This window comes from Crocodylus siamensis, chromosome 12 (genome assembly GCF_052110815.1).
Source record: "Crocodylus siamensis isolate JL-2025a chromosome 12, ASM5211081v1, whole genome shotgun sequence".
Classification (NCBI taxonomy): domain Eukaryota; kingdom Metazoa; phylum Chordata; order Crocodylia; family Crocodylidae; genus Crocodylus; species Crocodylus siamensis.
Window position 1 is genome coordinate 35,954,170 of NC_143406.1, and position 27,989 is coordinate 35,982,158.

At 38.2% G+C, this 27,989-nt stretch overlaps 1 protein-coding gene across 2 annotated transcripts in view; it reads right to left on the reverse strand.

Moving 5' to 3' along the window:
* Positions 1-378: 378 nt before the first annotated feature.
* Positions 379-27,989, reverse strand: part of SMG1 (SMG1 nonsense mediated mRNA decay associated PI3K related kinase) — a 99,986-nt gene continuing 72,375 nt past the window's right edge. For both annotated transcript variants that reach the window (XM_090024764.1, XM_090024763.1), the window contains exons 32-63: positions 27,831-27,975; positions 27,217-27,355; positions 26,627-26,857; positions 26,328-26,505; positions 25,598-25,759; positions 24,959-25,176; positions 24,583-24,737; positions 23,236-23,458; positions 21,479-21,725; positions 20,832-21,061; positions 20,231-20,479; positions 19,451-19,589; positions 19,253-19,362; positions 17,935-18,153; positions 17,289-17,479; positions 16,825-16,997; positions 16,292-16,571; positions 15,174-15,446; positions 14,649-14,883; positions 12,284-12,510; positions 11,617-11,767; positions 11,346-11,535; positions 10,634-11,103; positions 8,763-8,900; positions 7,352-7,504; positions 6,808-6,987; positions 6,359-6,586; positions 5,655-5,866; positions 4,784-4,890; positions 3,607-3,786; positions 3,408-3,514; positions 379-2,477 (exon numbers count right to left, since the gene is read on the reverse strand). In XM_090024764.1, coding sequence (XP_089880890.1) covers positions 2,400-2,477; positions 3,408-3,514; positions 3,607-3,786; positions 4,784-4,890; positions 5,655-5,866; positions 6,359-6,586; positions 6,808-6,987; positions 7,352-7,504; positions 8,763-8,900; positions 10,634-11,103; positions 11,346-11,535; positions 11,617-11,767; positions 12,284-12,510; positions 14,649-14,883; positions 15,174-15,446; positions 16,292-16,571; positions 16,825-16,997; positions 17,289-17,479; positions 17,935-18,153; positions 19,253-19,362; positions 19,451-19,589; positions 20,231-20,479; positions 20,832-21,061; positions 21,479-21,725; positions 23,236-23,458; positions 24,583-24,737; positions 24,959-25,176; positions 25,598-25,759; positions 26,328-26,505; positions 26,627-26,857; positions 27,217-27,355; positions 27,831-27,975 — 6,218 coding nt within the window. In that variant the 3' untranslated portion in view covers positions 379-2,399. The remainder of the gene's footprint in view (positions 2,478-3,407; positions 3,515-3,606; positions 3,787-4,783; positions 4,891-5,654; positions 5,867-6,358; positions 6,587-6,807; positions 6,988-7,351; positions 7,505-8,762; positions 8,901-10,633; positions 11,104-11,345; positions 11,536-11,616; positions 11,768-12,283; positions 12,511-14,648; positions 14,884-15,173; positions 15,447-16,291; positions 16,572-16,824; positions 16,998-17,288; positions 17,480-17,934; positions 18,154-19,252; positions 19,363-19,450; positions 19,590-20,230; positions 20,480-20,831; positions 21,062-21,478; positions 21,726-23,235; positions 23,459-24,582; positions 24,738-24,958; positions 25,177-25,597; positions 25,760-26,327; positions 26,506-26,626; positions 26,858-27,216; positions 27,356-27,830; positions 27,976-27,989) is intronic.

Consider the following 27,989-nt stretch of genomic DNA (forward strand, 5'->3'; position numbering starts at 1 on the left):
TACTATGGTACTCCAATACAGACAAGGTTATTTGTAAGTGGAGGAAAAGTAAAATGGACTAACAGTGTGAGTGCCATCTTACGACTTTTCTTGTAACAATCGAACACTGTCTTTCTTGCAATACATGGCATGGCAGAGGGTTTAGAAAGCAATGACATTGGAATGCATTTGCTCATGAACATCATTAAATATATAGCTGGTGCCTTCCCTATATCTAGTGAGGCCATCAGAATTTTAAAAAAATCTTACAAAGTGTATGTCTGTGAAAGTCTGGCAAAAGAGGAGACTGAATTCTGTCTATAACCTACTGAGAATGCAGAGCAGTTAACATAGTGCAAATGTTTCAAATATAAGCTTTGCCAGTACTTTTGCTTGGTGTTAATTCATTTTATTTGAGAACTGCTAGCCAAAGGACAAAAGCTCTCTACTCACACAAGCAGATGCAACTCCATTAATTTCAATGAAATTGTGTCAGTTCATGCCAGTAGTAAATTTGGCTCAATATCTTTAATACCTAACTTTTGATTTAAGAATATCACTTAATTGAACTGCTCAACAGTTAAATGTGTTTTGACTCTGAAAAGTGACTAGTATGATGGAATTCCAAGTTTATCTTTCAATTGCTTTTACATTAAACTTGCCAAGTTTGCAAATGTTTTTGCTTTTGGTTTTTTTTGTATCTGTACCAGCCCTGCAAATTCAGCTGGAATCTGAAAGTTGAGCTGTCTGTTTTGGACATCCCCACCAGTAACAGATTTGTAACTGTGACTTACTGTATTATGCGTGAGAGCAAAATATAATATTAATAATAAAAAAGTAACCTTCTTCCATAGTATGCCAGAGCTAATGCAGTCCAAAGAGGTTAAAATGGTGGGAAAAAAGTGGGAAAATATTTCAGTCAACAGACAGACTGACACAGAGCACACATAGGAAGTAGATCTGAGTAAGAATATGCCATTTTTAGAGAGACTTTCTGATCATGATCATACTCTGAGCACAAAGCTGAACTTAAAAAATAAAAATTTGGTGGTAAGAATTTCACTCTGAATGCATTATTAAACAAATGTCTATTGAAGCCATATGGTAAAGCAAAGTTACTTTGCCTATATCTTTACAAATCCTGTTGAACGAAAAGTGAAGAGTCCTTCCTTTATTTTCCATGTATAACCCCCAGGAAGGAAGCACTCTAATTTACAAATGTAAATTAAAAATCTTAAGAAAGTGAATTAAAAAGCATATCACTCTACCTCCACCAGAACATCACTTTATTGTTTATCTGTCATCAACAATGTAAAACTCTACTAGATATTCTATCCTGGTTTTAAAAAGGTAAAGATTACATTGGATTAGCTATGTATTACAAAAGAAACTACAGCAATCACAGTAGAATGAGATTTGGAGGGACAATTTTGAAGTACAAAAAAAGTGTACACTGCAAGCAGAGGGAAGTGCACATTAAATCAAATGCCTGTTAGATTCATTACTTTTAAATGCACAGTGACAATCTGAGAAACTGTACATGATAGAATCACAGAAGTGACTTCAAAATAACCAAAATTACTTTTTGTATTTGACCATCCAACTCAGATAATCATTGAATGTTTGACGTTTTCAGTGTTTTTGGAAAATTTCTTGTTTATCAAACAAAAAATTTAAATTGTTAATTTGACTAAACTGTGAAGTACAAGGAGTGAAATAAAAAGTATATTGGAAGTACACCTAAACTACAAGAATAAGCCAAAAAGGGTGTGTGTGTGTAAAGTGTGTGGGGGTAGACACAAAGGCTTTTTCTTCTATCTCAGAAGTTCTTCCAGTGTAGTGTGTATCCGATGTACAGCTCTTTGCTTTCAGTCCGTTTCTGAAGTTCATATTTTATAGCCTCTTTTGTACTAACTGGTCAACTCAACCAGCTTTGTTGCCAAGCAACAAGAGTAACACAAGAATCTGAATGCATCAAATCTTCCTTTGCTGTGATTTCTTCGTGGCCCCTTTTTTTCTGTTTTGCTTGAACAGGGTTCGATGTTTCCTGAATTGTTCACAGGGTCAGGTGGAATTGAGTTCCAAATCACTCTGCGGTTTGTAGCATTCTGATTTCTTTCTGCAGCTCACCCCCGGACACGTTTGCAGTTCTTCTGTAGCAGAAAGACAACCGTGTTGCTCAAGCGGTGAGCGTTCACCCTTGACCCTAGGGGGTTGCAGACCATTGTGTTTAGCGTATCCCTGAGTGCAGCTATCCTGCAGGATTCACTTCCCAGTGCACCGAGATTTCCTAGGTTTCCTCAGAATAAGCCCCAGTATGCATCACCACCGGCTGTGGTGCAGCTATGGATGCCTGAGGCCGAGTTGATTCTGGTGGATGTCTGACCTCGCTGAACCAGACTGATCTGCTTCCTTCCTATTCATACCCAGGCTGTCCAACCTTCATACAGCTGAGCCAAGTTATCTAGATTAGTTGCTTCCTTAATCACATAGTCAACCTATTAAAAAGCCAAAAACACTTTTAAAATTAGGGTATTCTGAATATATTTTCAAATACACAAATAGACAGCAAGAATGATCAGTAAGTTAACCAAGGGGTTATAATCTAGAAGTTTCCATAAATAAGATTATTCAATTAATTACTTTGTTAAGTCTACCCAAGGAACAGAAACTCACAGGGATGAAAGGACCACATATCCCATGTAAATCCTACAAACATGTAAAAGTGAAAAGAGCTTCGCTACTGTTAATAGGGCTGCTTGGGTATAAAAACCAAGGACTTCTTTGTAAGTTTGTAAGACACAGACCGATATTGCCCTCCAGGACCTGTGCAACCTTGTCTTCAGTGGCTGTGCACAATTATGTTACTTGGAAAGTTCAGTACCAGTTCTGATGCACGAAAGAAATGCATGATTAGTTGCTCACAGGAAGAAGGATCGTTAAAGTAAATGTGACATTGGGATTAGGAACATATGGAACAAATTAAATGTATTACTAGTGCATTTTACCCCAGTGTCTCCTGCTTTGTCATGCGACTGCGCACAAAAATTTAACTTGCACTGGGATTTTTTACTTCTCTAGCACATTAAAGATCTTTCAGTGTATACCACTCTTCCTGCCTCCCCGCCCCAGCATGCTCCAATTAGCAGTACCAGTTTCCCAGGTTTCTCCCTGATGTAAACCCATTTATTTTAATTAAAATAATTGGGACAGAGCGCAATATTCTCATATACCTCTTCATACAGTGTTAGGGTAGTTTAAATAAACTTGATTGATCATAAAAAAATGCTACTTCAGTGTTTATATTAACAGATGAAAGCTAGAGACCACTCAACACCAAGGTTGCAGTTCCAAAGCTGTGCTTTAAAAAAATAATAACCAACTTAACCAAGATGGTTAACTTGGTAAACACTATGTTTTTAACTTACCTGTTCAGCAACAGACATTCTCCTGTTGAGATCCACATCTCGACCCTCTAACTTGGCTTTGACTCGTTTCCACACACTAACTGCATACGAATTTCTTTCTTGCACAGCTAAAAGTATAAAGTCAATTGATTAGCTGAATTTTATACTGGGGCAGAATCAAATGAAGGCTTTTTATAGGAGCTTTTATTCTGTTATTCACCTTTTCCTGTTTTCGGGTCCCTTACAGCCTTTTTAGGACTACAAGCAACACTTTTGCCAGTTCCTGGAACTGTGCTTGGAGGTGTATCTGCTGATGTAGCAAGATTCTTCTGAATTAGCTTTCTGGCATTCTGTGACATGACCTCTGGCTGGGTCTTCTGCCCTGTATTGTTCCGTACCGCTGTAAAAATAAAGTTTAGTAATTTAAGTTGGGCAACACAATTTAGAAAGATGACTAAACCCAAAATACATTTAAGTGGAAAAAAAATTCTGAACCACCAAGCACACACTTTTATATATAAAAAATAGTATGTTAATTCACTAGTTCTTCAAAGGGATTATGGTAGCCAGACTATAATAAGCAATTTAACCTTGTAAAATACATATATTAAGTTTGTAGAACCAATGTGCTACAGATATATGTTCATATATAAGAAAATGAACATGAGCATTTCAGTATACTTAAGTGCAGGATTCCCTTACCTGATCTTCTCTCTCCTGCTTCCCTGCCTCATTATTTCCACTCTCGTTTTCTTTGTATTAAGTACCCATTACCCAATTAAAAAAAAAAAAACCCAGATTTTTTTTTTTAAATTGTAAACCACGTTTTTATAAAAGGTTAGAGGATTTGTTTCCAAGTTTAATCCCCCTGCGTGGAATTTGGACAAGTAATTCCTGTCAACTGAAAGGAGTTAAGAATGTAAGCTTAACCCAAGTAAGGGTAGTAGATTGTTCTTAAATAGGAATACAAGTTTATATGGAGATTGTTTATGGGATCTTTCATACCATGCTTTTATGCATGTGAACATTATGAGTTTAATTTAAAATTAATCCTTTCCCACTACAATTTAATAAGTGGTATCAATAGTTCAATTCTTTATTCCCAATAAGTTATCTAGATGGTTCCACAGTAACAGGTTCTGGTGTGTTCAAGATATATTTGACACAGCACAGAAAGAACAAGTGTTAAAACTGTTATACATTCTTAGCTAACTATTCTTGGATTTGTATGTTGAAGCCAAATATTAGATGCTACAAGGACTTTCAATTGAAAGTATTTATTAACTGCTAATAGCCTAGTTACATCTGCAAAGCTGACTGTATAAAGAGAGAATCAGTGAACTTGTTTTAGAAAAGCATAACTATTCAAAGTTTAAAATTTGAGATCTAAGTGTTACCTGCAGCAAAGGTTGGCTGGTATGTTGCAGCTGATGTTGGGCTTGAACATTCATTTGATGCATCTGTGACTAAGGGTGACGCAAAGCTCACTAGATTATTGTAGACACTACAAAACATAATAGGTTGGTAAAGTTTTTCAATTTATAGTAAAATTACTTGAAAAATCTCATGAAAATCGGTAAACAATTGAAACGAAATGAAACTGTATGAAATTATTTTGGCATACTGACAAACTTGAGTGTTTGCATGTTGTTTTCTGCTTCTAGGTTTATTTCCATACTAGCCAACTGCCCATCAGGAATGATGGCGAGGGAGGGGACAGGTGCAGACAGAGCGCTGCCATCCACCACCCCATGCTGCCACGGCCTTCCAGGAGCAGGAACCGGGCTGTGGGGGGGAAGCTTGCCTCGCTGTCCCCCTTGGCCAGCACCCTGTGCCACTGCCACCTCCAAGGAGCAGCAGGGCTGGGGGGAGGGAGTGGGGGGGGAGAGTGAGGCCAGTGCTGCTGGCCTTGCTCCCGCTCTCCATCCACACCATCTCCGCTGCCTCCAAGCCGGGGTGGAGTGTGCAGCTCTGCTCTTTTGCCACCTCCTCCAGGGAATAGGGCCAGGGTGGGGAGGGGCAGTGAGGCCAGCAGCACTGGCCTCGACCCCCCATCGTGGCAGAGCTCTGTCACCACTGCCTACTGTCCAGAACGCTCTTGGAGTACTCTGATTGGTTGTTTCAGTCAGCACTGTACTTGGTTGCTGAGACAACCAATCAGAGTGTGAATACAGCATTACAGACAGACAGACAGACAGACAGAGACTTCTAGCATATTAGAATGGAAGAAAAGAATATTTCCTTCAACCAAACAAAATACTGTTTTACCTCTGACTCTGTGTTTTCAGTTCTTTCAGGGTGGGAGTTATTTCCTGCAGCATTTCAACATGCTCTTGACTGCGGACCTGACCCATAGCCTGAACTAATGTAAACAAAACTGTCTGAATATTGTCTTGCCATGATTTATATTCACCCAAGAACTGCCTAACACTATTCTCATAGGGAACATCTTCACCATCTGCCAGTGCTGCTTCTTCATCCTATAACAAAGAAATTGTGTTAAAAAAAAAGTTTGCTTTGTTATATATTGCAGAAATGATTTGCAAATGCCCTAACCTCTGCTGCCTATGATGGTTTCCCCAGAGATGATAAATTTCAAGAGCATCATCTCAAGAAAATTAACACACAAAGAAAACAAAGGTCAAATTTTAACAACCTATATGAAAATACATTAAGAATTCTTGTTTAACAAAATAGACATGTATATACAAAAAAGAAAGTCTTTGCTTTTACCAATGTCAGATTAACATAAAAACTGCACAATGGTACAGGACTTCTGCAATAGATCCCCGGGTAAAATTTTTTGATCTCAAAATGTTCGTCTGTTCAACTTGACATACTGGTTAATTTCTGCTCATTTCAATATATACCCAGTATTGCTTAACATGAACATCCTACCAATTATATTTTTTTTTCCTGGACATGACTAGTTTGGTTCCTCAGAAACAGAATGAGGCAAGGTTCACTCATACCTTGGCCATAGCTTTCAGCAGATGCTTGACATCTCCAAGTTGTCTATTGTGACCAGTAAGAACAGTTTTTATGGTGTCAACCAGATTCTGAATTGTTTCACAAACTGTTTCTGTCTGCTGTTCTTTCTCTGTTTGCACTGTTCTCTGCGTAGACATGTCCTGGGTCAATTGTTTATGAGCTGAAAGAAGCCATTCAGAACTACCAATAGTATGTTCAAGATTAGTGCCCTACAGAGAAAAAGAAAAAAGACAAGACATTGTATCTATTCTGTTACAAACAATTATTTTGCTTCCATTTTATGTTTACCATTAATGGAATAAACTTTGAACATCTATGCCTTGCTAGAAAAAAACATACGAAACTACTTAGCATTAAAAATAAAGCAGTGTCTGTAATAATAAATTTGTTAACTTATGCTTATAGCACCGCCCCCTTCAATTTTACTCACCACTCTCTGAAGTAAACGAAGCTCCAGTTCAGAGACTGAACTATTAAATTGTGATGCAAATGAGCACATTTGTTGACAACGTTTGATAAGTTCAAACAAAGCTGTATCAAGGTTTAAGGCTTCTGCTGTTCTAGTACGCAAACTTTCAAAATGAATGATGTTGCTGCAAAGGAAAGTAACCTACAAAAGCAAAAGAAAATGAAAAGTTCATTAAATTACATAATATAGAAAACACAAGTATAGGCAGCTTAAAATTCTTGTCTGGAAAGCTTTGTTGAGATAAGAGCATTAAAGTGGCCTGCTAGGGTAATGGTAGCATTTCCTGGACAGTAAACACTATAGCAGTTGTTCCAAACTGTTTTTAAAAGTAAAATTCACAGAAATATCTGACTGCCTTTGCTAGCCCTTGTTCCAAAAGAGACTTATGCTTATTTTTAAGTCTCAAGTGGAAAACAAAGTCTATTGTACTGCTCCTAGAAGTACTGAACAAAGTTTCCCTAAGTTATCAAATAAATCAACCCTAAATTACTGAAGTAAGAAATACCTGATTTGCTCTTTGACTTTCTTTAAGGACAAGGTTTCTTCTTTCAGCAATGGTGGCATCAAAATCCTGTAGAACCGGTGCCAACGCAGGATTGGCTCCTCCTGCCCATTTCAAACGCTGTTCAATACTTGCTTCCAGTGCTGCTAACTTCTCCTGTGTTGAGAAAACAATTTTGAGATGAAACATACCAAAAATGCAATTCTTTTCCCATGTAGTTCTTATGAATGATGGACATTACTATACTGCTATTCAGATTTTTAGCAGAGGATCTTATTATGGTATCAAAAGCTATAAACAGCCATTTCATTCATCCAAGAATAAATCACCCAATCCTGGGACAAAGTGCAAGCATACAAACATCCACACCCACTGTCCCAGGATATATCCTGAAAAAGTTTCCCAGAAAACATGGAAAAAAAACAGTTGTCGAGTTTATCCTGGGTCTGACTGTCCCAGACTTAGACTTGCACTGAAACAGGTACAGGAGTCTTTACATAATGTGGCTTGAATAGCAATTAACCTGAATTAGCCCTGGTTGTCCTAGGGAAAAAAAAAAAAGTGTTCAAGGATAATTTATAGGTACGTAAGAAGGGAAGCAACAGGCTTGTAAGTCTGTAGAATCCTAAAATAAAAAGTTCTCTCCCAAGAGAAATCCAATGTGTTTTTAGCCAGGTAGTGTAACGGTTTATCCCAAGACAGCACCATTGAGTCAGTGACAGAAAATTGGCACCACATTAGGAAAAACTCTCATGAGGAGGGTAGTAAAGCACTGGAACAGGTTACCCAGAAAAGTTGTGGAATCCCCGTCCTTGGGGGCTTTTAAGAACCAGATCGACAAAGCCTTGGCTGGGGGTGGTCCTGCTTTGAGCAGGGGGTTGGACTAAATGACCTCCTGAGGTCCCTTCCAACCCTAATTTTTTATGATTCTACGATTCAACTGGCTGCTAAACCTCAATTAAGAGGGTGATGTGTGTACATGACAATCGCAGAATATTTTTATTCCAGGACAAGTGCAGACACAACTTGCCCATGGACAAAGGCATCATCTGTTCCTAGCCAAAGTAATGGTCAAGATTTTATAGAAGTAAGATAAATTGGCTCACTATATTATCAAGAATAAAATGGAGGGGAGGACAGCAGAGGGAAGGGGAGGGGGAGAGAGAAAAAAAAAGTACTCAATATTTTTTAAAATGGATCTAACTGCTTACAGAACACCCGCTACGACATCTTTAGCCTTTATAGGTTGAGCAAGGAAAGACAACATTGACTGAAAGGACAGGTGAAGTTCAAAGAAACCTGAATTCAGACTGGCTAATAACTAGAATGCTGGTTTGGAGGAGGCAGGTGATCTTGCAACACGTGACCGGGGGAAGTACAATAAGTTATACACACACCCAATAAAAGAAGCTACCTGAACTGTTCCAATTGATGCTTCAATCTGGCTGAGTGTATGCAGCTTCTTTTTCATGTTGGCTAAAATCGCAGACCGAGGAGGAGGAGTAACAGACATGGCTTGTGGGCGACTTATAAGAAGATCTTCGTGTTGCCACTTTTACGGGAAAAGAAAAATCGTAATGTATATTGCTGCATATACTAATGGTAAACTAGCAGAATAAACAGTATTTGTAGCACTCTGGTTAGTTCACAGTGAGGGGATGTTTTAAAAAATAATGACAAACAATGGTTGAGAGGCACAATAGAGAAAGGGGTACTGTGCCAGAGACAGAAACCTCAATAAAAAGATATTACAGATATTCATGCAACACTTTTAAACAATGTGCTGTACACAGAATAATTTATTAACTATTTTTATAACAACTATCACTGTTTGACAGTCTAGAATATTTGTTTTTATAAATATTTCCTTAATCAAAGAGAAGACTGAACTGAAAGGTAGGACCACTTGTAATTGGTTAAAGCCAAAACAGAATATTTACCATATTTACTTGAATCCAAGACAAAAAGTTTTCCCCCACCACAATCACTATGGGGGGTGGGAATCTTAATTCAAACACTGGCCTAGGGTAGGCAGGCAGACAGCAGCTCAGCTCCAACTTTGACCTTAGGCTTGAATGGTCACTTGCCCCAGGCCAGGGTGGCTTGTGCAGTGGGAGCATGGGGTAGGGTAGGGTAGGGGGGAGGGACACACAGGATAGACCTCACAGCCTGCCCCCTATCTATTCCCACCCCCTCACCTTGATCTCTGGCACTAACCTGGAGCTGCTGCTACTGTTTCTGCTGGCTTGGCTGGGCTGGGCCTAGATCACCACTATTGACACCCCCAAATACATTAGATTTTACACATGGAAAATGGTAAAATAAATTTTATGTCTAGACTCTAATTTTTAGGAGGTCACCTTAAATTCAAAGTCATCTTGGATTCATGTCAAAACTGTAAAATGCCTCTCTATGAAATAGTTTAGAAATTAATATTTTAAATGGTTATTGTTCATTTTACCCCCCTCCCAAAGTTAGCACTTAAATCAAATAAAACTTCCTATTACATCACCTTAAGATATCACCCCGACTGAGATCATTTCTATCAAGGTATTTCACAACCTGCTTAATTCAGAACAGACAGCTGAGTAAAGGATATGCCATATAGCTCTTATTGCACCTTTTCCTTCAAAGGGCACTGCTTCTGCATTTAGCTGCAGCACATCAGTGGTCCATGACACTGACTGGAGCAGCACTGTCCTTTGAAATAAAAGGCTCAGCAAAGAGGTGAAGCACCTCAGCAGTTCCACAGAGCTATTTGCTGGAGCTACATAGTCCAGCACCAATACAGAAATCATTAAGTAGCACCATAGTTCAATTGATTCTATTGTTTTAGAATCAATACTGCAGATATTTAGGGAATGTGTGATTGATTATTCAAAAGGAGAAACAGTTAAGATACTAAAATCATGAGAAAGGGACCCGAGGAAAGATCCAGCCACAGACACACTCCGCACACTAGGACTGGAATTTCCTTTCAAGTACAGCTGTATTAAAAAGGCCAAAAAGGCTATTATTGGTGCAAAAGGCAGCAGATGTCATGTGCTTTTTGCTGGTAAGCAGCAATTTGGTTAACTGAAGAATGGCTTATATAGTTTCAACAAAAGATTAGGTTATAAATGGTAACATTTACAGCCCTGAAGGCAGCTGGACTCCACAAGCTACCAAACTGCCATTTTTATTTATTTATTTTTACAGGACTGGAAAAATGGTAACACTAACTCCATTAAAACCATAAAAATGGATGATAACTGAAGTGTATTCTTTATACAAACAACATATTACCTGGAACATAGCAATATGCAGCTGCACCCTCTGAAGGCTGGTCTTGCAAGAAGAAATACTGGTTTCAAGTCTGCGCACCAAATCATGCTTCTTCCATGCTGTGTCATATGAACTTGCCAATACTGTTGCCCTATTCATGACCAACTGTGAAAACTTGCCGATTTGAATATTGTGTTCTACGGCTTTCTTACAGAGATCATCCACAGAAACTTTGCTTTCTGCTCCAAAGTCCTTAGCCTCTACTTGAGCAATGATATCCACACCCAAAGCACTGATGAAACTGCACAGAGTAAGCCCCAAAGCTTGATTTGGAAGTCCAATTAAAAGTTGTCTCACAAAGTCTGCTGTGAATGCTTTTATTGGTTTGGCCATTTGGTCTTCACTAAAGCAAGAATTTCTATAAAGGGCTTTTACACTGACAATCTGAACAGGTCCATTTACTGTATTCTGATCTTCCAATGAACTTGCTCCTTCAAAAGAAACAGTATTTCATATGAATATTTGTCATTTCTAGAATAAAAATCACTTCTACACAGACAGCAATATCCAAAATAGACTGAAATATATTTTTGGATATTAGCTGAATAAGGTACATTGTTAGACAGTCTTATTCTGCGCTCATATTCTGTGTAAAAGGCTGGGAGAAGGGGGTAAATTCTCCTACTGCAGTGAAACTAAAACAAACAGTTTGTTTTGTAGGATGCATATTTACCTGACAAAGTTTTAGAAAAGGTACCACATAGTCTGAAAAATTCTTTAATGGTCTGTAGTCTCTTCAAAAAGAAAATCTCCTCTAGTACTTGTCTGTTATTATCATCATCAAAAAAATTAACTTGTGTGCTACGGGCTTCCCTGATTATGTCAATCTTCCGCCAAGCAACAGGTATTTCCATCTTGTTTAGCTGAATGAAGGCAAGGAAATAATTAGTTCTTTTGTGTAAACATGCTACTCCTGAAGAGCATGCTGAAAAATAAAGCCATACCTTTTCAATTAACAAACCAAATGCAGTTTCCACTTGGGCAAACATTCCATCAAATGCCACCAAAAGCATCTGGCCAGCTGACATTTTGGGAGTTTCATCAACTGAACCATTTCTTGGCTGAATCAGCTCGCCATACTGAGTATGAAGCATTCTAGGAAAAAAGTTAGGAAGTTAAAATGTTTTTTGCTTAATATATTAACTTTAAATAGGAAGGAAGCATTAAAAACAACAAAACACTTTTGTACTGAATAGAATAGACATGAAGCAATATTAAGCATCATTTAAATACCCCAGGGAGCCTGTAGACACGCCAGGAGGCTGCTCTGTAATTACAGTGCATTGGAGCATACTTGATTAATTGAGTTAGCATGCTTGTCAGCCTCTACATCTCGTGTCCCAGTGTCCCTGCACTTCAAAATGGTGGCAGGAGCACTTTAACTAAAGCTCGTTCAACAAGCCTTAGTTACAGCACTCCTGCCACCATTTTGAAGCGCAGAGACACTGATACCTCACATTTACACTGATTTCAGCATAAGAAGTTAAGCATTATCAACTACCGTCTTTTATATAACAATTTAAGAGACAAATCAAAAATCAGAAGTGGCAAGCGAGAAGATGGGAAAACGCATCAAAATTGCACTAAAGGAAACACATGTAAGTTATTTACCTTGCAACATCAATATAATGGGTGTGCGTTTCCTCTTCCAGCCCCATTGCTGCATTTCTTAAATAGGCCTGAAGAGATTCAACTAGCGTTTGCAAAGGGACTCCATCAGTAGTTTGTTCAATAAGGCTGTCTAGTTCATGAAGCATGCTTTCTAAAGTGTATTCTCCTTTCATTAAGCACCTGAGAGCTTCTGGGAAAATGATCTGGCGGAAATTTGAGTTCAATTCCTGTCAGAAGTTAAATATGGAAGATTAGGTAAAAAAGCAGAAAGTTATTTTGAAAGTCACACAGAATGCCTATCATTTTATTGTGCCACCTACAGTAAGGATATAGCCAGGAAGTGGCCTAATAGTACCATATTTCCTCACATACAACACACTCGGAATACACATCTTGTTTTTGAAAAGCAAAATGAAGAAAAAATGGTTATTCCCAGAGTTATGGCTGCAGAGAACAGGGACAGAGCCTAATCTTCAGCTGACTCACCCTCCCTTTCCTTCTTGGCTAAAGCTGGAAACACAGGTGCTCCTGAAGACTGGACTCCATGGGTGGATCTATGATTCTGAAAACAGCTGAAAGTCTTCACAAGGCTGTGAAGTAGGAGAAGAGAGACCTGGAGCAGCTATCAGAGAGATCAACATTAAGCTAAGAAAGGCTAGCTTGACTAAAAGAACACCAAAGACCATTAAAAAGAGGGATGATAGTTAACATCTCTAGAGAGAAGAACAAGCCGCCATTAAGTCAACTGACTCCCTCAGCTGTTTCAACAGTAATGTAAGAGCTGCTGCACTGGGAATCAGGAATCAGAATACAGTGTTTCTATCCCAGGCAGAAAAATAAGCTTTCCTTTTTATTATATGAACCCCAATTTTGGAGGACTGTGGGAGAAAAAAGTGAAGGTTGTATGTGAGAAAATACAGTATTTTATCATATAAACACAGAACATGAATCCCTGTAGATTTCAGTTTTTAAAACTGTACAAAGAAGCATATTGTGTAAAATGAAAAGTAAATCAAAAGCTCTCAAACATTAACACAGTATAAGCAATCCTTAACAGAAGAAGTATATTGAGGACCACCTTGTTTCCCTGCTATTTATATCGAACACCTGATAAGTGATACCTGTAGTAACAAAAATCTCTTTTGTGGAATAGTAATGAGAAAATACTGGGTTTTAGCTTATTTTAATGCTGTTTAGCAGCTGGAATTGAGGCTACCCAACACCAGATGACCCAATCAACTGTGGGCAGGCTGACAAGCAAGTGACCTGAAGGCAACTCAGGGTGTAAAGGCTGTCTTTTGGAAACTACTGGATCAGGGCATTCTGAACAAAAAGGCAGTTTAGATTTCTAGTAGTGATATTCACCAACAGATATTTTCACTATTTCTGTGCTAAATTATATTATGTAAAAGAAAACCTCAACTTAATGTTTATTTACTATAATTACAATACATTATGTCCTGGACTAAAGAAAGGGGGAAAAAAATCAAAGACCCACCAAATTAGCCAGATACCTACTCATGCCACAGAAATCAATTCAGGTAAAAAGACGAGTACCTTAAAGTGAAGTAAGACAATTTTCACTAAGCAGAATGCATCAGAGGGCTGAAGTGGGCAGTAGAAGGGATCAACCACTGCCCTCCATCTCCAAAACACAAGATGCACCAAAAGAAAAGTTAGTTACCTTAGCTAAATTTAGCGAGCTCCTCTAATCCAGTCTAATAGCTCAAAAGGAAATATGGCCATATACACATGCAAGTTTCAAGTGAAGCACACTGCAAGCTATAGGCTTCCTTCAGGAACACAGGTTAACACTTTGCACCTTGTTCAGATATACTCAGAGCACTGTCATAAAGATGGGTAAGGGTGTTTTTTTTAAAAGTGTTACACGTGTCCTACTTCATCAGATACCTAGGCATCTAGTGAAGACAAAGTAGTTGCTCTTTATTATTCAAAGCTGCCTTTAAAAGTTACAAAAGTCTTTGAATGAATATTCTTTAAAATGAAGAACAGAGTTTTCCCACCCATTCTTGGGAGTTTAGCCTGTAAAGGATGCATTAAGAATTCTGCTTCAAATTACTTGTTTTGAGTGAAAACTAGTTTTTGCCAGAAGCAGAAAATATTCAGTACAATTTGAGCATCCACTGGGACTCCAAGCAACAGGATTATACAATAATAGTAAACAACAAAACACTGGGAATCAATTAGCAATTAAGCAAAAATGTAAGTAACCCACTGAGTCGGGGGGGAAATGGAGTATTTAAAATTAGCTATTATTTTAGAAGGAAAACAATCTTGAAGTACTCGATTCAAATACATGGCTTAACCGAAACCTTTGGAAAAATACCACAAATGTAAACTTTACCTGAAGTGAAATGTAAACTCCATTAGCCAAATGAACTGCTTCCGATGCTTCAATTGGGTTAGGAATATCTAGATCTTGGGGGACAAGGTGACACTGCTTCAGTAGCTGCACAAGGCATGTAACATTCCCACTCATGCTACAAAGCTCTTCTAGAAACCAGGCTCCATCCCTTGAAGTCAGGTCAACCAGCTGCTCTCCAGCACTAGATGCTGCACCTTCCATCATCAGATTACGCCTAAATAAATTATTTCAGTTAAATGAGTGTGTTAATATACTCTGAGCATACTTTGCTCTTTTTAAAATTGATAAAATAACTATAAACACATGAAATGGAACAGATCATCTGAGAAAGCAGACATCATATTACACATGGTATTCTAGACAAAAAAAGTAATTTAGATATCCACTACTAACATTAACAGATGGATATTTTCACTGCTTCTGTGCCAAAAGTCAAAATGTTCAAAAAATTGCCAAAAATTAATCTAAATTAATCTGCAGTATGTTTTGCAACAGGCTCCTCACCTTGTAAGTGTGCAAAGAGCAGAGATTATAACACTTGCTAGGCTCAGTGATCCCTCCTCTCCATTTTCATGAAGGAAAACCTTTATGCAACGTTCAATTTCTTTCAACTGTTCCTCACACACAGGCACAGTAACTGCTTCTTGTTTCAGACGTTCCACCTGTCTGATGAGTCTGCTATTGATATCGGCTGCATATCGCTGAAGGGTCATTTCTGTAGCTGTTATGAACTGACACACAGCTGGAGGTGGCTGAGGAGCATACTGCATTTCATACCTTTAAAATGAAAGCAGAATGACAAAAAGTGACAAAATTCTCTTTTTTACAAGCCCTCACTGTTGCATTCTGTTCTGTAGGAGAAACAGTCCATATATTCATTTAAACAGTTAATCTCATCAAATATGCTGGACTAAATAGATAGGAAACACAATAGATACATGGGTCATGGACTGAAGCAACAGCAGTTGAAACAGACTTCTTTAGCACAGTCCTCTAATCCAATACAGCAGACCCCAACTCTCCAGTCGGCATACCCATCCAACTTGTACGGAGAGGAGGAGCAGGAAGCATGGAGAGAATACATTAAGGCAAAGGAAGAACAGAAGACAGTACTACGCCACTGAACTAGAAACACCTACCCATGAAGAATTGCTCACATAAAAAATCTACTTTTTCAAAAGTTCACTTATAAGCAAGACCATGCTAACTACACTTTATTTTTTATACAAATTTAAGTGTTTTAAACTGTCAATCACTGTTGGATGTCCAGTGATTTGAATCTACAGTGCTGCTTTTTCAGATAAAACTATTTAGGTTACAGGTGAAGTTTTCCTTTTTTTTAAAAACAAAACAAAACAAAACAAAAAACAAAAAAACCCCACCATGCTAGTCATGATCCTAAAATTGTGACTGACCAGTAATAAATACTAGTGTTGCTCTCATTACAGGGCAACAATATTTAGGCTTATTTTAGCACTACAAAGATCCAGCTGTGACATCATACGTTAAATTCTCTCCTTTCTTTTAAAACTTAACATAGTCATGTTTGAAGCATCTCTGGTACTCTAAAACAAAACAAGAATTAAACAGTTTGGGAACGCCATTCTCTTTTGTCAACTTACTTCCTGTAGATATCCTGGCAACGCTCAACTGTCATGTTACAAACAAGATCGTCCATCCATGTCTTCCACTGTTCAATTCGGTGTTTCTGAAACACAGCTTTCGGGTACTGAAGAGCTACTGTTGCATAGTTGTGCAACTGTTCTAAACAGCCCCGTAAAACAGAACGTCTCTGCTGAAGAAAAGCGCCAACCTCTCCTTCTAACTGCTCACACTGACTGATCAAGTGGGCCTGGCCTGCATTCTGTAGAAAGGCTGTTGCTGGTACATAACTTGGGGGACCTTTCAAGGAAAAGCAGATTAAGATTTAACTATAGTACTGCAAGTATTTGTGATGAGATTGTAATTAAATCATAGGTACATTATATAGAAGTTTTAGATATATAGAACCATCCAGTATTATGATATTTAAGTCTAATTCTTACTGGAAGGCGTTCTTTTCAGTAAATTATAAATACTGTGTCTCAACTAATTTAACTGATTTTTCATTGATTAAAACTATTAGGAAAGGGATAATATACTATTTATTTCATACCAAGGTCCATTTGGGTGCTAATTTCCTGCAGTAGACTTGCAAGTTGTGTTGCCTCTAAATTATTAAAAGCAGCCTGGTAATGTGTTATCCACTGCTCAAATTCATTCAGCTTCACCTGGATTGCCTCTTGAACTGCTCTTTGTTGCGACTGCAGTTGTGTGTGTTCAGAATACCTGAATTATGAAAGTTAAACTTCATTAGTGATCATAAATTAAACCTAATACACTTAACTCTGTTGACCCCAAACAGCATTAACTTATTGCCTAAAATGTTTTATATGTTTCACATAGATTATGTTATAAAACTATAAAATAATGCTCTGATAATTTTTACAGATTTTCTACTCTAATAATATGACCATCAGTCTCTGGTCTGGAATGAACATGTTTTTAACAAAAAAAATCTGAAATATATTATACCTTCAAGATCTTCAAAAATTACTATAAATGCAGTTATTTCTATACCTATGCTGCAATGTATGAGATGGATGATCTGCTCCCTCTGCTCCTTCCAGAAAATCAATTTCCTCCAGTAATTTAACCTGAAGTTTTTCAACATCTGTCAACTGTTCTTGCAAGTTGAGATACTCTTCCAAACTGCTGTCCAGCTTAGGAAGCACAGCCATCATTTCATCTCTGTTCTTAAACCAGTTCACCTATAACAAAGAAATAGGAAAAAAAATCAGAAAACCAGACCTGACAGTTATTTAAAAGTGGTGGAAGAGAGGGGGTAGGCCACAAAGATAGCAATTCATAGCTGTGAGCTGTTGCTCAGCTGGGATCCCTGGGAAACTTCTGAAACAGATGAATAATTTTTCGCCCTCTGGTCCCAATTCAAGGGGAAGAAAATAAGAACAAGTTTATACTCCTCAGCATATTATATAAATAAAACATATTGGTATAATTTATATAGAGGTTAAGTACATGCTAAGTTACCCTCCCTAAATAGGACTATTTTTGCTTGCACTTTATACCCATTTAGCACAATAAAAAGCTGAAAATATAAAATTCAGAATGTCAACTAATCTGCATTCAATACTTTTAGATACTAGACAGAAGAAAAAAAAAAGATAGCAAAAGGGGAAATGTTATTATAGTTGAAATACTTCACCTTAATTTCAGCCACTCTAGAAGAAAAGAGGCTACGTGTGATGTCTCTTTCCATTTCTCTCTTGCTCTGTTTGTTTTCAGCCTGCTGGCCACCACCACCATACACTGCCCCAGCAAATCCTGCTTCCCCTCCTGCTGTCCAGTCCACAAGGGGATCATAAACAAAGGCCTCAAGCAAGGTAAGCAAAGTCTCCCTCCCACGCCGCATAATATGGAGAACCTATACATATTTTAAAATAAAGTTCATCCTGTTGTTAATTCATACAATTTAACTGTAATACAGAAAATATCCGAATAGCCAAAAGAAAGCTATCCATAGGTTTTTTTCTGAAAACGTAAACAACACTGCAATATATACAAGCGTGTAGTAGCACTTGCTCATGGAACAGTTGCAACAGAGTTTGTAGTCTATTCTCTGAAAAGCACAACCCTTGAAATCATTCAGTTTGGGAGCTCAATTTTGGCAAATTAAAGCGGATTTTACTTTCTGTAGAGCAACATGTGGATGAGGAAAGGGGCCAGCTGGGAGATGTTAGAGAAGAAAAGGGAAAGTAACAAAATCCAAGTTATGTAAAAAAGAAATAAACAACCCTATTTTCCTATTGTAAAGAAAATATATTAGCCACAGTTTCTTTTGGTGATTAAGTGCCCCAAAGAATACAACAAAAATAAGAAAAAAAAACTATAGAGTCTGAAGTGTAAGACTGATATGCCTACACTGTTAATCTGTGAAGTCTATTACCTTAATACCAGTATCAAATGTATGACTAACGGAACTGTTCCAGCCAGCCAGCTGGTAGGTCACGAGGTTACGAGGAGTCGGGAGACGTGGGCTATAGAAGAATTCAGGCCCCTAGGCTCTGATGGACATGGCCTTTGGCAGCAAAAGAGGGGGAAGCGGGGAGAGGGGCAAGGGCGAGTGAGGGCTATGGAAATACAGTTGTGACTGCCCTACACTCCCCTTCCCTCAACCAGAGCTGCACTACTGCTACTGGCCCCACTGGTCTGGCCTGGGAGGAGCTCTGATGCTCTGGATTTAACCTGGAGCGAGACTGACACCCCTACTTAAGAAGTAATCTAAAATTACCTAGCAAAGTCTGGATCTAAATTGTATGCACTTGTACTTTTGTACTTACTTTCTTAAATGTTTAATATACTTAAACATGTCCCCAAAGTAATGTTAACTAAGATACCATCCATTATTTCTCCCATTGTCAAACAAACTAAAGGCTCTGAATGTCAGGAGGGAGATTGGGAATATTTCCAAAACAATAAACAATACAATGGAGCCCCATGTAGGTAGAAGGTATGTAGCTTACCTGTTCACATGAAAGTCTGAATACCCCTTCTACTCCTGTTACTCCAAGTGCAGTTTCAATATTGTGCGTCATTCGGAATGGAACTTTTTCTGGGACTCTAAGGCTTTTTCCTGTAAGAAAAAAAAAGATTTCTCTTTCAATAATGAACACAACCTTATATTGAAACAATGTATAAACATGATGTATTTTTGTTTTTACCTTTTTCAAAGCACACATTGTAATCTATGTGAACAACTTCTCCTGTAGTCATATCTATAAGAACATTATCCAGATGTCTGTCTCCAAGACCAATTATGTAGCCAACCATGGACATAACTGCAGTAGATCTGGCATATAACTTAAAGAGAGACATTCAGAATCTCAGTTTCATTTCAGAAATCCTTACAGTACATTAGATTTATTAATTCTTAAAAGGACTCTTATGCATTTATTTATTTTACAAGATAAAGTACACTAGCCAGCTGCAAGTTCTCTTTCACTCTTGAGAGCTACTAACAGACTGCTCATTTCCTTAGGTTGGGAACTTCAGTTAGGCTAATACAGATACAGGTCTTACTAGGTTACCAGTGGATGTATCTACAGGTTCATTAATAAGCTGTAATTATGGTGCATTAAGTTAGCGTCTGTAATAACAGGTGCCAACTTAATGCGCTATAATTAGCATTATTGCACATTTGCACAGATGAACGCTAGACTAAATTTACTGTGCATTAGCATGGGTTTTGCCCACTAGAATTCGTCTTCTGCACACTAAGCATCTCATGTAGATGAGCCCAGTTTCTTTTTACCATTTTCCTCATTTTACTCCCCAGGTCTGTGGAGTTTTAGCTGTCCTCATTTATAAAAAACACTAATTAAATGATGCTTTATCTGTGTTAGTTCACTTGCTCCAGCAGCAGTGCCATCACTAAGTATCCCAAACATCTGCTGCTGAACATTCCAGTTAAAACTCTGCTTCAAATATACACATTAACTTACCTGTGTAACTCTCCACCATTCATCAGGTGTAGTACATGATGACCACAATTCTTTAGCTAGAAGATTTGGTGGAGTTGCTTCCATAAGCTCCTCTAAAACAGCTTTCATCACATTCAAAGGCCAGTCACGACGAGACACATCTAGACTAAGCCCAACCACTTTCAAAGCAGGTCCAATTTTACTGTAGTAAAGCTCACTGGGTCTAGGTACTATGCCAGGATTTTGAGCAGTCTGGTAGGAATCTTGGGCCTACAAGAAATCGTATTAGGAATTTAGAACAAATGACATTTCTTCTGCTAATTAGAGCACCTTGGATGAGGGAGTAACAAGTAGGGTTTGTGCCTCGGGAAGTCTGGTAGGGGGACGCTGCAGCATAGTCTGTTTGCTCTGGCTATGGCTCTTATAGTAGCAGCACCATTCCTGTGCACCTGGCTGCTGCTGCTGCAAGAATAATACCTTGGGGCTGCTTTTGCTGCTAGGTGTGGACTCTATAAGAGTGGGAGAAATTCTGGTGCCCCTGCCAGGTTGGTGCCCAGGGCTGTGCCCTGTTTGCCCATCCCTAGTTACACTGCTGCTAATTAGTATCAAACACAGGCATTACCTTCTGTGCTTGCAATGCAGCCTCTCTTTGTTGCCACCGCTTGTAAAGACCAAATAAAGGTGTTGCTCCATCCACCCACTGAATCAAGCCTGATCTTGTTCCCAATGGTGTCACAGAATAGTGTCTGGCATGAAACCGTGGAGTCTCTTGACGATTGATTGAGGCAAACATAGTATTCACAATTGATAAGAACTGCATAATCCTCTCATCTAGATGCAAGTCTTCCAAGCCTGCGTTAAAATATTTTAAGAATAGAATAAGAAGCTCTGTCTTAAGTTTGGAAGCTAACTTTCAAAATTCTCCTCTCTCAAATAAATTTTGAGAAGTAGCATTTCTTAAATGTACACTTAAAATTAAGTTGATGTAACTTGCAACTCCCTGCTCAGTGAAAAAAACAATATATATTACAGTCAGTATGCATTAGCAGAAAGAAAGGCAGAAGGATGATAGAAATTTCTGAATACAGACACAAACAATATTGTTCAGATAGAATTTTAAGGACTGCTTGAAAGATTTTTTTGGCCAGTATATCACTTAGAATTGTAACAGTACCCTGACACCTATAATAGACAGATCTGATATTTTACTATTTAATTTAAAGTATCAACATGAGTATAAATAAATTTTGAGAAGAAATTTCCACTTACCTTTGAAAAGATATGGGTAGTTTTTCCCATCTGAACCCAAGAAAAGCAATTTCTTAGGTTTGGTTTTAGTAGGTAAAATTGTGATAGTGCTCCCCACACTATGAATTGTGACTGTGTCTCTGGTAGATACTTCTCCAGGGAGTGCTATTTCAGTGTTTGTCATGGAAGCCAGCCAAGGACTAATTTCTTCAAGGCGTAAGAGGTAACTAGCACGCTTCTGTGCTCTTTGCTGCAAACTTAGCATAATCTATTTAAAAGAAATGGTTGAAAAGCCCAGATTTAAGCTGATACACTTATGAACATTAAGACGCAGCAATTCCTGTATGGCTTTTTTTGTTTACTTTCTACATTACCAATTTGTCATTATAACTAGACTTATTTAATTAGTGGCAACAAAAAACAAGGGGCAGTAACATCCTTTCCACCATTTTTTATGTAGCAAATATATAAAATTGTTGACCTTGGTCCCTGCACTTATTGAGACTGGGCATGTTTACATGATAAGGTTACCAATGCCAGGCAAACACCACACTACTTCATACAGCCTTCCTCCTGCACCAGATGCAGCAACATTGCCAATTTGGCAATTTATCGCTAATTAGGCCACTTGCAATACTGCACACCACCTGCTATTCTGCTTCTCGTTTAGGGAAACAGCTAACAGAAGGGTTGCAAGATAAAACCAAACATTTGTCTGCTGCTTCAGTTTTAGTTACCCAATTACCTCTGACTGATAACCAGGGATCCTAGTTTAAAGAAATCCCCAATTTTCACATTAAAAAAAAAAAAGAGCTCTCTTGCTATAATCTCTCTAAAAAATTTCTAAAGTATCAGCAAAAAAACAGCACCAGAGAGGACTAAAGGGCATCACAAGACAAGGTCTTAAGACTTAACAGAAGGTAGGAACTGGGGAAATTCTTCCAACAATGAGTATATGGGGTGCTAAGAATGAAACCATTTACAAGAAATTCCGGCATGTCAGTTACTGGCACATGTAACAGGTCTGAGCTGAAGGTCAAGCTCACAACTACCTAAAATGTCACCCAAAAGGTATTAGTTGGAGGAGTACAAACCCTATTAACTAGAGTCATATCCAAGAAACCTTCAAGAAAGCTCCACATTTGTCATCTTGATCCAGCAAACCAAAGCTACTAACATGATGAAGCCTCACCCCGAAAGAATCAGGGAGGCTTCAGTAACTGGGAGACCAATTGAGAGAGACTGTCAGGTGGCAGGTCATGTAAAGAGAACTTGAGAGTCTGAGGACTGCTATTAAAACTGACTGGAGTACTAAGAGCGAACAGCCAAGCGAAGTGAGGAACATTAGGCAGAAAGAGAGGTGTGTCCACTGAGCTCAAGGAGATGGAGACAGAAAAAAGTTGAGAGAGATGGGATGAAAAGAACAGCTGCTTGTTCCTGTTACTTCCAAGAAACAGGAGATTAGAAAAGGAAAGTAATATCCTGTTTGTTGAAAGGTGAGTAATACCCTTCAACAAGGGTTCAAGCTGTATTTGATACAAGGGCAAAAACCAAACCCAACTATGACCCAGAGTTATCAAAAGAGCTCGTTTGATTCCCCAGAATCAACCACCTATGATGCAACCCTAAAATAATGATGTACAAAACTCATGCCTGAAACAAAAAGAGAAACTAATTGGTACAATTAGTTATTCTAGGAAGTCAGAAGTCAATCACATATTGCAGAAAAAAATTATCAAATCTTGTGTTAATTTATTAGTAGGTTAAAGATGCAGTACCTCTTTAAATGGGATCCAGCTGCTTCCAGGTTTAGCAGGATTGGAAGGGTTCTTAAGTTTTTCTAATGCACTTTCAATTGCATCTCCATAGCTGTCCTGAAACCATTTCTCATGAGGAGTTTCTGCAGGAGCTGCAGTGATGCTCCGTACATGTTCCAAAGCAAATACAATGGGCTTCATTAGAGCAGTATGTTTTTCACGCATAATTGCAATCTTTTCCTCCCTATAAAAAAAATAGAAAAAAAATCCATTTTGGTTCCATAAATGAATTGCTTTAATATACTTCTTGTAAGTAGTCAAAGACAGCTTTTCAAGTAGGTAAATAAAGAATAAAATATCACGAACAAGAGATTTAAAATCCCAAAGCCAAATTTAAGTTTAATAGCTTTCTCTTCAGCTTAAAAGAGCAGCTAACCTACAGACACACCAAAAAATGTAAAAACAGTATATTTCTATATTATATTACAAAATGTAGAGGGAGCCAATAGAAAACTACAGTTATCACTGTTTAAAGCTCTTTTCTTAATTTTTTTTTTTTTTTTTTTTTTTTTATTAAATAGAAACACTGAAAATCGGCTTCAAGAGGCACAGCCTCCCACAGCTTCCTCTGCAGTCTCAGAAGAAGCTCTCCTGTGAGCTGGTAGGACCCCAAACAACTACTTTCCCCTTCCCTGCTAAGAAGAGGTCAGCACCTCCGCACTGCACTCAAAAGAGGGAACTTTGTTTCAGCTGCTTAATGGCCTTGTTCTATGTCAGGCTTCAAATACTACATTTGAGTGGAAGCAGAGCTTAAAATACCTTTAGGCTTAAAAAGAATCATCTTGCAATCAATGGCTTCTTCACTCAACTTAGCCATTCAATAAATAGGAAAAGGCAAATTGCAAACCAAAAACAATACAGGCTTCCTGAGCCAGCTTAGCATGAGCTGTAAATTCCCAAAAGACCATGTACCAAATGCTGACAGCTGTGGTAAAGCACTCGGGTTACTCCTCCATCTTTGACATGCCTGTCTACACCCCAACATGATCCTGCACCAGAAACTCTGGGGAGAAAAGGTGGTGTAGGGCAAGTTACCAATCTCTAGGCACTCTAAAGCTGGAGAAATCTTTGGTAAGAAAGCCATGGGTGGTATCCATTCCTTTTACCACTCCCAAGTGGGCCAAAGTATGACTTGTGATACCAACATCTTTTCAAAATGAGGTACCTGGCTCTCAGGCCAAAGCAGCTGGAGCAATACTGACTTAGAACAGACAGCATGACTAGACAGTCAGATCACTTCTAGTGCACAACAAGTAGTCTTATCTAACCAAACTTTACTTAAATAACTATTAAAAAAAAAAATCTTACTTCCGTAGAGTATTGTTGTTTTGGACCCTTTTCACTTCATCTTCCAACTGCTGAATCCGTCTGAGTACATACATGTGCTGCTGCAGCAAAACTCCTAACCAAAGTTCATCCCAAAGAACAGTTACTCTTCGCAGCTCTGCTACCAGCATCTGAACCTTTGTAAAGTAAATGGAAATACACTTATCTTTAAAGTGCTCACAACAGGATTTAATTTTTGTAGTTCAATGACTTGAAAGAATGTCATCTTCACAGGAAGATCAAAGTTATACTTAAATCTTTAACATCCCTCTTCATCAAATGCAGGGATTCATAAACTGTATATTTCTGGCTGCAAGTGAGATTATGCTGATTAAACTACAAATCCAGTTTGCTTTACCTGCAATACCATTGTTGGATTTGCAGTAGAAAGTTTCTCTACAATTTTGCTGTAGCAGTCCTGCATCATCGCTTGGTCTTCATTTAATCCAGTTTTTGGTTCATCCTTATTACTTTCCTGAGAAGCTGGAGGACTTCCTCCCTCACACTCACCACCTAACAGTTCTTCACCTTGGATATTACCTAGCAAAGTTGGGATTGAAGATGGCAGTTTGTTCCCTAAAAATTAAAAAGAGCATTAAATTGGAATCAGCACCCCAATGGTGCACAAATACGTCCAACACAAAAAGCTTAAATATAAGGAATCATAATAAAAAAATGACAAATCGTTTCCAATCAAAGTACTGGAACTAGACAGTTCGCTGTCCATGTTACTTCTCTTTTCAGGACTGTTTTTATTTTAAAAGAATCTACACACATGTCATGATTACATTATATCAGAACAGTATTAATAATGGTATATTGTAAAAAAAGTTTTAAAATGCACATTAACTAGTACAGATTTGGCAATTCTGAGTAACTAATTTAAACTACCATTAACAGAGACCTTTTGAATGTCCCAGTTTTAATGTTAAAAAACTGACAAATAAAAGATTAAATAACTTAAGCATAAAAGTTACAACATTAAAAGTTTCCATACCCGAAGACTGGGATTCACTGCTAAGCGAAATGGTACCCACTATTGCTGGGTACAGTATAAGATGAGGAGAATCTTGAGCCACTCGACAGAGTAAATTACAAATGCTCTGACGAACATAAACTTCAGGGTGGTTCAGACGGGAGAAGAGCTGAGGAATAATACCTTAAAGGGAGGAGAAAAATCTCATTGGTTTTTAACCACTGAATATTGCAAAGCTATACTAAGTAGCATGTAATTTTTCTAACAAAGAAACTAACTTTTACTCGCTATCAGTGCTTACAGGCAAGCCCTAACACCCTGATATCCATTCCTAGCACAGGAAACAAGTGGCAGGAATTCAGTACTAGGACAGCTGCCTTTCACCAACAGTTACCATGATAACTTCGGGGTTGGGAACCCCACCCCTCATTTTTGTTTCAATCTGGCTTAGCTGTGGAAGAGTCATTCCTCTTTCCAAACAATTAATGTGCCATTCTAATTTGAGTACTGGTAAATTTCAGTTCTGCAGAAGACTTGGAAATACCAAAATTATGCTTTCTAAGATCAAGAGTATACAGCAGTGTGCTAACAGGCTGAGAAACAGCCAGTTTGAATACAACAATTTTGTAAAATCACAACTTATAAATTAAGGTCTGGCCTATAGTCTAAAGACAGAGGTATCTAAAGGTAAGTTCAGGGGCTGATTGTTTCTATTTAGAAGTTTGTCAAAATTCAGCTAAAAGAACTTTACCTCTCCATGGAGCAGTAGGTGTAGTTTCTAGTCCGTGCTCTAGATACTGTCGAAGTTCTCCAGCATGTTTCACAAGCAATCTCAGCAATCTCAACGTTGCCATTACAATAACATCATCAGTACTCTGTTCAGAAGTATTTCTTAAATGCAGCCTGGGATCATCTTCATCCAGAGGTACCTAACATACCATACACAGTTAAGATAGCACTCTTAACTGACCTTACTTTTTTAGTGTCAGGACTCAAGGTTTAAATGTTTTGAAAGTAGGTTTCATTACTAGCATAGGCTATAACGCATACCTGGCCAGCATTGAGTTTAAGAAAGGTAAAATATGCACTGCAGGATAGTTTATAGAGACTGAAGATTCTGTCTACAACTTTTCTCCACACTTTAATTAACCCCTCTGTGGCATTTTCATCAAGATCTGAAAGCCAGGCGCAACTTGTCAACAACTGCCGCCATATAACATCCACCATGTCATCTTCTTCATTGTCCTCATTTTCAGGGATCTGTAGGGTCATATCTTCATCCTAAATTCAAATAGTGTAAGAATATTAATTGGAAAAAAAACATGATAATTTGTTTAATCAAGTCCACAACCCATTTCTTTAATATATTAGTTGCTGAGTCCAAGAAAGGGAGTTAGGTACTTGAAAGGAGTACATAATTCAGTTCACAATTATCTGTCATTAATATAGCCATAAGGCTGAGAAAATACATTGCCACATTCACTAATCTAATCAAATTTCTTTTGGAACTTAAGTATTTTTGTACAGCCGGTGGTGGGCTGAACTTGATTTTAAGGTGTTACCCAAGTAATAGCGAGGAAAAGTAAGGTTGTCAAGCAAATGAACAGTACACTTTTTGAAAATTCAAAATTTCTCCATACCTGAATCCCAGCTGGACGACATACTGCCTGCCCAAGAATTCCATAGATCTTCTCTTTGTCTTCTTCTGTAATATTGTCTGGAAGCAAGCTCTGAACCTCAGACTTCTCTCTTGGCAGCAGGCGGACTCCTTCTCCCTGACTGTAACATTTAATAAATCATCACTCTCCAAGACACAGCCAAATACTTATAGAGCTACTTAGCTTTGTAATTCTGTAAATAATATTGTAGAGTTAGGTTAAATAGGGTAAGTAATCAAAAACAATTAAGCAACAGTTTGCTATTGCTCTCACTATTTACTCAGAGATTAATTTCAGAGAAGCACAGAAAAACAGGGCTGGCAGGGGCTTTGGGGAGTCACCTAGTTTAATCCCACGGCTCAAGGCAGGACCATCTTTGTCCAATCGATCTCATCCAAGTGCTTGTCTAACCTGCTCTTACTGTCCAAAAATGGACTGTGCTTCAGGGACAAAGTTCTATGCACCAGTAGGACAAAAAGCGATACAGGAAGGGTAGATAAGAGACTATAAGAACTGAGATACTCTTAACAAAGGTGAAGCTTCTCATTTTTTCCCTTTTTAAATATGATCAAATTAAATGTCAGGAATGGTTTTACCTGGCATTGTCAACTACTTTCCGGCCCCATCTGTAAGCCCAACTAGCCAATGCAGCCCAGGACTTGGCTACTTCTGGTGCTTGTACTGAAGACAAGTGGTACAGCTGTCCTAAAATAAAGTCTGGTTCTCCAACTCCAATATTTACTGTAGTGATCAAA